This window comes from Rhinoderma darwinii, unplaced genomic scaffold, assembly GCF_050947455.1.
Source record: "Rhinoderma darwinii isolate aRhiDar2 unplaced genomic scaffold, aRhiDar2.hap1 Scaffold_563, whole genome shotgun sequence".
In the NCBI taxonomy this organism is placed as follows: domain Eukaryota; kingdom Metazoa; phylum Chordata; class Amphibia; order Anura; family Rhinodermatidae; genus Rhinoderma; species Rhinoderma darwinii.
In genome coordinates, this window is record NW_027464115.1 from 154,430 (window position 1) to 167,407 (window position 12,978).

The 12,978-nt window shown below is 40.2% G+C and overlaps 1 protein-coding gene across 1 annotated transcript in view; it reads right to left on the reverse strand.

Moving 5' to 3' along the window:
- The window catches only part of LOC142723859 (uncharacterized), a 78,704-nt gene extending 74,051 nt beyond the window's left edge, over nt 1–4,653 (reverse strand). Inside the window, exons 1-2 of the mRNA XM_075848947.1 lie at nt 4,436–4,653; nt 1–412 (exon numbers count right to left, since the gene is read on the reverse strand). The exon at nt 1–412 is cut by the window's left edge and continues 103 nt beyond it. Coding sequence (XP_075705062.1) covers nt 1–368 — 368 coding nt within the window. The 5' untranslated portion in view covers nt 369–412; nt 4,436–4,653. The remainder of the gene's footprint in view (nt 413–4,435) is intronic.
- Nucleotides 4,654–12,978: the final 8,325 nt, after the last annotated feature.

The following is a 12,978-nucleotide window of genomic DNA, read 5'->3' on the forward strand; positions in this document are numbered from 1 at the left end:
CCGCGACTGTTATTGTTATTACAGTTCCCGTGCGCGGTTTTGGCGAGCAGCCGGGGGCTCATGATTACAGTCCCCTCCCCCAGCGCTGCACCCTCCATCTGTCTGGACAGGGCGATCTTCTTGATGGAACGCACCAGAGATCCAGGATTCAAATGATCGCCATCTGTGAAACAAGCGACTGGACTGTGAGAGCGCGCAGCGCCCCGCGGAGGAGACCGGGGAGCGGCCTGCGATAAGTAAACAGAGAAGCAGTCGCAGGCGTTCTGAGACACGGAGGCGCGGGCTACGCTGGGACCGGAGGTCCATGAATCTGGACATTTTGGGTTGGAGAGTTTGGTTCCGATAGTGAACGGCTGCGGCTTCCTCATGGTGTGACGTCGTCCGGGAACTAAGAGCTGCTCCTCGTGGAATCCTGCGGAGAGAGAACACAGACACAGCCTGAGTACTGCGACCCCACGCTACTACTCTCTGATGTCACCCCATCTCCTGTATCACACGGACAGCCTCCTCATCCACACCAATAACAAGGGTTAAATTGTCCATACATAGTCATCAGATCCCTAGAGATTAAACTGTCCACACAGTAGATTGTCAGTAGATCCCTAGAGATTACACTGCCCGCACAGTATATTGTCAGTAGATCCCTGGAGATTAAACTGTCCGCACAGTAGACTGTCATCAGATCACTAGAGATTACACTGTCCACACAGTAGACGGTCATCAGATCCCTAGAGATTACACTGTCCGCACAGTAGATTATCAGTAGATCCCTAGAGATTACACTGTCCGCTCAGTAGATCCCTAGAGATTACACTGTCCGCACAGTAGACTGTCAGTAGATCCCTAGAGATTACACTGTCCGCACAGTATATTGTCATCAGATCCCTAGAGATTACACTGTCCGCACAGTAGATTATCAGTAGATCCCTAGAGATTACACTATCTGCACAGTAGACGGTCATCAGATCCCTAGAGATTGCACTGTCCGCACAGTTGATTATCAGTAGATCCCTAGAGATTACACTGTCCGCTCATAAGATCCCTAGAGATTACACTGTCCGCACAGTAGACTGTCAGTAGATCCCTAGAGATTACACTGTCCACACAGTAGATCCCTAGAGATTACACTGTCAGTAGATTCCTAGAGATTACACTGTCCACACAGTAGATTGTCAGTAGATCCCTAGAGATTACACTATCCGCACAGTAGATCCCTAGAGATTACACTGTCCACACAGTAGACTGTCAGTAGATCCCTAGAGATTACACTGCCCGCACAGTAGATTGTCAGTAAATCCCTAGAGATTACACTGTCCGCACAGTAGATCCCTAGAGATTACACTGTCCGCACACAGTAGGTCCCTAGAGATTACACTGTCAGTAGATCCCTAGAGATTACACTGTCCACACCGTAGATTGTCAGTAGATCCCTAGAGATTACACTTTCCGCAAAGTAGATTGTCAGTAGATCCCTAGAGATTACACTGTTCACACAGTAGATCCTTAGAGATTACACTGTCCACACAGTAGACTGTCAGTAGATCCCTAGAGATTACACTGTCCGCACAGTAGATTGCCAGTAGATCCAGAGATTACACTGTCCGCACAGTAGATTGTCAGTAGATCCCTAGAGATTACACTGTCCGCACAGTAGATTGTCAGTAGATCCCTAGAGATTACACTATCCGCACAGTAGATCCCTAGAGATTACACTGTCCACACAGTAGACTGTCAGTAGATCCCTAGAGATTACACTGCCCGCACAGTAGATTGTCAGTAAATCCCTAGAGATTACACTGTCCGCACAGTAGATCCCTAGAGAATACACTGTCCGCACACAGTAGGTCCCTAGAGATTACACTGTCAGTAGATCCCTAGAGATTACACTGTCCACACCGTAGATTGTCAGTAGATCCCTAGAGATTACACTTTCCGCAAAGTAGATTGTCAGTAGATCCCTAGAGATTACACTTTCCGCACAGTAAATTGTCAGTAGATCCCTAGAGATTACACTGTTCACACAGTAGATCCTTAGAGATTACACTGTCCACACAGTAGACTGTCAGTAGATCCCTAGAGATTACACTGTTCGCACAGTAGATTGCCAGTAGATCCAGAGATTACACTGTCCGCACAGTAGATTGTCAGTAGATCCCTAGAGATTACACTGTCCGCACAGTAGATTGTCAGTAGATCCCTAGAGATTACACTGTCTGCACAGTAAATTGTCATCAGATCCCTAGAGATTACAGTCTGCACAGAAGATTGTCATCAGATCCCTAGAGATTACACTGTCCACACAGTATTGTCATCAGATCCCTAGATTACACTGTCCGCACAGTAGATGGGTCAGTAGATCCCTAGAGATTACACTGTCCGCACAGTAGATGGTCATCAGATCCCTAGAGATTACACTGTCCGCACAGTAGATTGTCAGCAGATCCCTAGAGATTACACTGTCCGCACAGAAGATTGTCAGTAGATCCCTAGAGATTACACTGCCCGCACAGTAGATTGTCATCAGATCCCTAGAGATTACACTGTCCACACAGTAGATTGTCATCAGATCTCGAGAGATTACACTGTCCGCACAGTAGATTGTCAGTAGATCCCTAGAGATTACACTGTCCGCACAGTAGATTGTCATCAGATCCCTAGAGATTACACTGTCCGCACAGTAGATCATCATCAGATCCCTAGAGATTACACTGTCCGCACAGTAGATTGTCAGTAGATCCCTAAAGATTTCACTGTCCGCACAGTAGATCCCTGGAGATTACACTGTCCGCACAGTAGATTGTCAGTAGATCCCTAGAGATTACACTGTCCGCACAGTGGATTGTCATCAGATCCCTAGATTACACTGTCCGCACAGTAGATCCCTGGAGATTAAACTGTCCACACAGTAGATTGTCAGTAGATCCCTAGAGATTACACTGTCCGCACAGTAGCTTGTCATCAGATCCCTAGAGATTACACTGTCCACACAGTAGATTGTCATCAGATCCCTAGAGATTACACTGTCCGCACAGTAGATGGTCAGTAGATCCCTAGAGATTACACTGTCCGCACAGTAGATTGTCAGCAGATCCCTAGAGATTACACTGTCCGCACAGAAGATTGTCAGTAGATCCCTAGAGATTACACTGCCCGCACAGTAGATTGTCATCAGATCCCTAGAGATTACACTGTCCGCACAGTAATTGTCAGTAGATCCCTAGAGATTACACTGTCCGCACAGTAGATTGTCATCAGATCCCTAGAGATTACACTGTCCGCACAGTAGATTGTCATCAGATCCCTAGAGATCACACTGTCCGCACAGTAGATTGTCAGTAGATCCCTAGAGATTACACTGTCCACACAGTAGATTGTCAGTAGACCCCTGGAGATTACACTGTCCACACAGTAGATCCCTGGAGATTACACTGTCCGCACAGTAGATCCCTGGAGATTACACTGTCCGCACAGTAGATTGTCAGTAGAGCCCTAGAGATTACACTGTCCGCACCGTAGATCGTCATCAGATCCCTAGAGATTACACTGTCCGCACAGTAGATTATCGTGAGATCCCTAGAGATTACACTGTCCGCACAGTAGATTGTCAGTAGACCCCTGGAGATTACACTGTCCGCACAGTAGATCCCTGGAGATTACACTGTCCGCACAGTAGATCCCTGGAGATTACACTGTCCGCACAGTAGATTGTCAGTAGATCCCTAGAGATTACACTGTCCGCACAGTAGATTGTCAGTAGATCCCTAGAGATTACACTGTCCACACAGTAGATTGTCAGTAGATCCCTAGAGATTACACTGTCCGCACAGTATATTGTCAGTAGATCCCTAGAGATTACGCTGTCCACACAGTAGATCCATAGAGATTACACTGTCCGCACAGTAGATTGTCATCAGATCCCTAGAGATTACATTGTCCGCACAGTAGATTGTCATCAGATCCCTAGAGATTACACTGTTCGCACAGTAGATCCCTAGAGATTACACTGTCCGCACAGTAGATCCCTAGAGATTACACTGTCCGCACAGTAGATTGTCAGTAGATCCCTAGAGATTACACTGTCCGCACAGTAGATTGTCATCAGATCCCTTGAGATTACACTGTCCGCACAGTAGATTGTCAATAGATCCCTAGAGATTACACTGTCCGCACAGATCTTCAGTAGATCCCTAGAGATTACACTGTCCGCACAGTAGATTGTCACATCGATTTTGGGGCAAGTAGATCGGTTGCGCGCTCTAGATCGGCCGGAGATCATCAGCCGATGTGTATGGTAGTTCTGTCGGTCAGTGATCGCTGCGTTGCCCTGTTCAGGTGTCTCGATCCCTGAGGTCTGAGGTTCCAGGTGCCTCCACACGTAGGTTACCCGGCCGGCTCCCCCTCAGTCACCCGCTCCCTCCCGGGGCCCCTCACCCACCTTCTTAGACAGGCGGAGCAGGCAGAGGACACAGCTGAGCACGGCTTCCCGGAACTGCTCGGACGTCAGATAGTCCCAGAGCCGCCGGAGCAGGAGGGAGAGGCGGCCCCTGGCCCAGAGCGCACCCCTCCTCAGCTGCCTGCCCCCGGACACCGCCGCCCGACTGCCCAGAGCCCGGAGCAGCACAGAGCGGAGCAGCAGGAGCGGGGCGGGCATAGTGCAAGGGAGGACCTGCAAGACAGGAGGGGAGACGTTATACAGGAGCGCTATAATAGCCACTGACGTCATCCTATACACCACTGACGTCATCATATACACCACTGACCTCATCCTATACGCCGCTGACATCATATACACCACTGACCTCATCATCCTATACACCACTGACCTCATCATCATATACACCACTGACCTCATCATCCTATACACCGCCACTGACCTCATCATCCTATACACCACTGAGCTCATATACAGCACTGACGTCATCATATACACCGCTGACCTCATATACAGCACTGACGTCATCATCATATACACCACTGACCTCATCATCATATACAGCGCTGACCTCATCATCCTATACACCGCTGACCTCATCATCCTATACACCGCTGACCTCATCATCCTATACACCGCTGACCTCATCATCCTATACACCGCTGACCTCATCATCCTATACACCGCTGACCTCATCATCCTATACACCGCTGACCTCATCATCCTATACACCGCTGACCTCATCATCCTATACACCGCTGACCTCATCATCATATACACCGCTGACCTCATCATCCTATACACCGCTGACCTCATCATCCTATACACCGCTGACCTCATCATCCTATACACCGCTGACCTCATCATCCTATACACCGCTGACCTCATCATCCTATACACCGATGACCTCATCATTCCTATACACCGATGACCTCATCATTCCTATACACCGCTGACCTCATCATTCTATACACCGCTGACCTCATCATCCTATACACTGCTGACCTCATCATTCCTATACACCGCTGACCTCATCATCCTATACACCGCTGACCTCATCATCATATACACCGCTGACCTCATCATCATATACACCGCTGACCTCATCATCCTATACACCGCTGACCTCATCATCCTATACACCGCTGACCTCATCATCCTATACACCGCTGACCTCATCATCCTATACACCGCTGACCATCATCCTATACACCGCTGACCTCATCATCCTATACACCGCTGACCTCATCATCCTATACACCGCTGACCTCATCATCCTATACACCGCTGACCTCATCATCCTATACACTGCTGACCTCATCATTCCTATACACCGCTGACCTCATCATCCTATACACCGCTGACCTCATCATCCTATACACTGCTGACCTCATCATTCCTATACACCGCTGACCTCATCATCCTATACACCGCTGACCTCATCATCATATACACCGCTGACCTCATCATCATATACACCGCTGACCTCATCATCCTATACACCGCTGACCTCATCATCCTATACACCGCTGACCTCATCATCCTATACACCGCTGACCATCATCCTATACACCGCTGACCATCATCCTATACACCGCTGACCTCATCATCCTATACACCGCTGACCTCATCATCCTATACACCGCTGACCTCATCATCCTATACACCGCTGACCTCATCATCCTATACACCGCTGACCTCATCATCCTATACACCGCTGACCTCATCATCATCATATACAGCGCTGACCTCATCATTCCTATACACCGCTGACCTCATCATTCCTATACACCGCTGACCTCATCATCATCATATACACCGCTGACCTCATCATCATCATATACACCGCTGACCTCATCATCATATACACCGCTGACCTCATCATCATATACACCGCTGACCTCATCATCATATACACCGCTGACCTCATCATCATATACACCGCTGACCTCATCATCATATACACCGCTGACCTCATCATCCTATACACCACTGACCTCATCATCATCATATACACCGCTGACCTCATCATCATATACACCGCTGACCTCATCATCATATACACCGCTGACCTCATCATCATATACACCGCTGACCTCATCATTCCTATACACCGCTGACCTCATCATTCCTATACACCGCTGACCTCATCATTCCTATACACCGCTGACCTCATCATCCTATACACCGCTGACCTCATCATCCTATACACCACTGACCTCATCATCTTATACACCACTGACCTCATCATCCTATACACCACTGACCTCATTATTCCTATATACCGCTGACCTCATCATCCTATACACCGCTGACCTCATCATCCTATACACCGCTGACCTCATCATCCTATACACCGCTGACCTCATCATCCTATACACCGCTGACCTCATCATCCTATACACCGCTGACCTCATCATCCTATACACCGCTGACCTCATCATCCTATACACCGCTGACCTCATCATCCTATACACCGCTGACCATCATCCTATACACCGCTGACCTCATCATCCTATACACCGCTGACCTCATCATCCTATACACCGCTGACCTCATCATCCTATACACCGCTGACCTCATCATCCTATACACCGCTGACCTCATCATCCTATACACCGCTGACCTCATCATTCTATACACCGCTGACCTCATCATCCTATACACCACTGACCTCATCATCATATACACCGCTGACCTCATCATCATATACACCGCTGACCTCATCATCATATACACCGCTGACCTCATCATCATATACACCGCTGACCTCATCATCATATACACCGCTGACCTCATCATCCTATACACCGCTGACCTCATCATCCTATACACCACTGACCTCATCATCCTATACACCACTGACCTCATCATCCTATACACCGCCACGGACGTCATCATCATATACACCGCTGACCTCATCATCTTATACACCACTGACCTCATCATCCTATACACCACTGACCTCATCATCCTATACACCGCCACGGACGTCATCATATACACACTGTACATTATACCTTATAATAGCCACTGACATCATTTACACCCTATAATGTACCCTTATATATCAATCATCACTGTACATTATACCTTATATATCGCTGTATATTATACCTTATATCATCACTCCACTGTATATTATACCTTATATCATCACTACACTGTATATTATACCTTATATCACCACTACACTGTATATTATACCTTATATCATCACTAAACTGTATATTATACCTTATATAATCACTACACACTGTATATTATACCTTATATCACCGCTACACTGTATATTATACCTTATATCACCACTACACTGTATATTATACATTATATCATCACTACACTGTATATTATACCTTATATCATCACTACACTGTATATTATACCTTATATCATCACTACACTGTATATTATACCTTATATCACCACTACACTGTATATTATACCTTATATCATCACTACACTGTATATTATACCTTATATAATCACTACACACTGTATATTATACCTTATATCACCGCTACACTGTATATTATACCTTATATCACCACTACACTGTATATTATACATTATATCATCACTACACTGTATATTATACCTTATATCATCACTACACACTGTATATTATACCTTATATCACCACTACACTGTATATTATACCTTATATCACCACTACACACTGTATATTATACCTTATATCATCACTACACTGTATATTATACCTTATATCACCACTACACTGTATATTATACCTTATATCATCACTCCACTGTATATTATACCTTATATCACCACTACACTGTATATTATACCTTATATCACCACTACACACTGTATATTATACCTTATATCATCACTACACTGTATATTATACCTTATATCACCACTACACTGTATATTATACCTTATATCACCACTATACTGTATATTATACCTTATATCACCACTATACTGTATATTATACCTTATATCACCACTACACACTGTATATTATACCTTATATCATCACTACACTGTATATTATACCTTATATCATCACTACACACTGTATATTATACCTTATATCACCACTACACTGTATATTATACCTTATATCACCACTACACTGTATATTATACCTTATATCATCACTACACACTTTATATTATACCTTATATCACCACTACACTGTATATTATACCTTATATCACCACTACACTGTATATTATACCTTATATCACCACTACACTGTATATTATACCTTGTATCACCACTACACTGTATATTATACCTTATATCACCGCTACACACTGTATATTATACCTTATATCATCGCTACACTGTATATTATACCTTATATCATCACTACACTGTACATTATACCTTATATCATCACTACACTGTATATTATACCTTATATCACCACTGCACACTGTATATTATACCTTATATCACCACTACACTGTATATTATACCTTATATCATCACTACACACTGTATATTATACCTTATATCATCACTACACTGTATATTATACCTTATATCATAACTACACTGTATATTATACCTTATATCACCACTACACTGTATATTATACCTTATATCATCACTACACTGTATATGATACCTTATATCACCACTACACACTGTATATTATACCTTATATCACCACTACACACTGTATATTATACCTTATATCACCACTGCACTGTATATTATACCTTATATCATCACTACACACTGTATATTATACCTTATATCACCACTACACTGTATATTATACCTTATATCACCACTACACACTGTATATTATACCTTATATCACCACTACACACTGTATATTATACCTTATATCACCACTACACTGTATATTATACCTTATATCACCACTACACTGTATATTATACCTTATATCACCACTACACACTGTATATTATACCTTATATCACCACTACACACTGTATATTATACCTTATATCATCACTACACTGTATATTATACCTTATATCATCACTACACTGTATATTATACCTTATATCATCACTACACTGTATATTATACCTTATATCATCACTACACTGTATATTATACCTTATATCACCACTATACTGTATATTATACCTTATATCATCACTACACTGTATATTATACCTTATATCATCACTACACTGTATATTATACCTTATATCATCACTACACTGTATATTATACCTTATATCACCACTATACTGTATATTATACCTTATATCACCACTATACTGTATATTATACCTTATATCACCACTACACACTGTATATTATACCTTATATCATCACTACACTGTATATTATACCTTATATCACCACTACACTGTATATTATACCTTATATCACCACTATACTGTATATTATACCTTATATCACCACTACACTGTATATTATACCTTATATCACCACTACACACTGTATATTATACCTTATATCACCGCTACACTGTATATTATACCTTATATCACCGCTACACTGTCTATTATACCTTATATCACCACTACACTGTATATTATACCTTATATCACCACTACACTGTATATTATACCTTATATCATCACTACACTGTATATTATACCTTATATCACCACTACACTGTATATTATACCTTATATCATCACTACACTGTATATGATACCTTATATCATCACTACACTGTATATTATACCTTATATCACCACTACACACTGTATATTATACCTTATATCACCACTACACACTGTATATTATACCTTATATCATCACTACACACTGTATATTATACCTTATATCACCACTACACTGTATATTATACCTTATATCACCACTACACACTGTATATTATACCTTATATCACCACTACACACTGTATATTATACCTTATATCACCACTACACTGTATATTATACCTTATATCACCACTACACGGTATATTATACCTTATATCATCGCTACACTGTATATTATACCTTATATCACCGCTACACTGTATATTATACCTTATATCACCACTACACTGTATATTATACCTTATATCACCACTACACTGTATATTATACCTTATATCATCACTACACTGTATATTATACCTTATATCACCACTACACACTGTATATTATACCTTATAGCATCACTACACTGTATATTATACCTTATATCATCACTACACTGTATATTATACCTTATATCACCACTACACTGTATATTATACCTTATATCATCACTACACACTGTATATTATACCTTATATCACCACTACACTGTATATTATACCTTATATCATCACTACACTGTATATTATACCTTATATCATCACTACACACTGTATATTATACCTTATATCACCGCTACACTGTATATTATACCTTATATCACCACTACACTGTATATTATACATTATATCATCACTACACTGTACATTATACCTTATATCATCACTACACTGTATATTATACCTTATATCATCACTACACTGTACATTATATCATGGCGCTGTATATTATACCTTATATCATCACTACACTGTATATTATACCTTATATCATCACTACACTGTATATTATACCTTATATCACCACTACACTGTATATTATACCTTATATCATCACTACACTGTATATGATACCTTATATCATCACTACACTGTATATTATACCTTATATCACCACTACACACTGTATATTATACCTTATATCATCACTACACTGTATATTATACCTTATATCACCACTACACACTGTATATTATACCTTATATCATCACTACACTGTATATTATACCTTATATCACCACTACACTGTATATTATACCTTATATCATCACTACACTGTATATTATACCTTATATCACCGCTACACTGTATATTATACCTTATATCATCACTACACTGTATATTATACCTTATATCATCACTACACTGTATATGATACCTTATATCATCACTACACTGTATATTATACCTTATATCACCACTACACACTGTATATTATACCTTATATCACCGCTACACTGTATATTATACCTTATATCATCACTACACTGTATATTATACCTTATATCACCACTACACTGTATATTATACCTTATATCACCACTACACTGTATATTATACCTTATATCATCACTACACTGTATAATATACCTTATATCACCACTACACTGTATATTATACCTTATATCATCACTACACACTGTATATTATACCTTATATCACCGCTACACTGTATATTATACCTTATATCACCACTACACTGTATATTATACCTTATATCACCGCTACACTGTATATTATACCTTATATCATCACTACACTGTATATTATACCTTATATCATCACTACACTGTATATTATACCTTATATCACCGCTACACTGTATATTATACCTTATATCATCACTACACTGTATATTATACCTTATATCATCACTACACTGTATATTATACCTTATATCACCACTACACACTGTATATTATACCTTATATCACCACTACACACTGTATATTATACCTTATATCATCACTACACTGTATATTATACCTTATATCATCACTACACTGTATATTATACCTTATATCACCACTACACTGTATATTATACCTTATATCATCACTACACACTGTATATTATACCTTATATCACCACTACACTGTATATTATACCTTATATCATCACTACACACTGTATATTATACCTTATATCACCACTACACTGTATATTATACCTTATATCATCACTACACTGTATATTATACCTTATATCATCACTACACACTGTATATTATACCTTATATCATCCCTACACTGTATATTATACCTTATATCATCACTACACACTGTATATTATACCTTATATCATCCCTACACTGTATATTATACCTTATATCACCACTACACTGTATATTATACCTTATATCATCACTACACTGTATATTATACCTTATATCATCACTACACACTGTATATTATACCTTATATCACCACTACACTGTATATTATACCTTATATCACCACTACACTGTATATTATACCTTATATCATCACTACACTGTATATTATACCTTATATCATCCCTACACTGTATATTATACCTTATATCACCACTACACTGTATATTATACCTTATATCACTACACTGTATATTATACCTTATATCACCGCGCTACACTGTATATTATACCTTATATCACCGCTACACTGTATATTATACCTTATATCATCGCTACACTGTATATTATACCTTATATCACCACTACACACTGTATATTATACCTTATATCACCACTACACACTGTATATTATACCTTATATCACCACTACACTGTATATTATACCTTATATCACCACTACACTGTATATTATACCTTATATCATCACTACACTGTATATTATACCTTATATCACCACTACACTGTATATTATACCTTATATCATCACTACACTGTATATTATACCTTATATCACCACTACACTGTATATTATACCTTATATCATCACTACACACTGTATATTATACCTTATATCACCACTACACACTGTACATTATACCTTATATCATCACT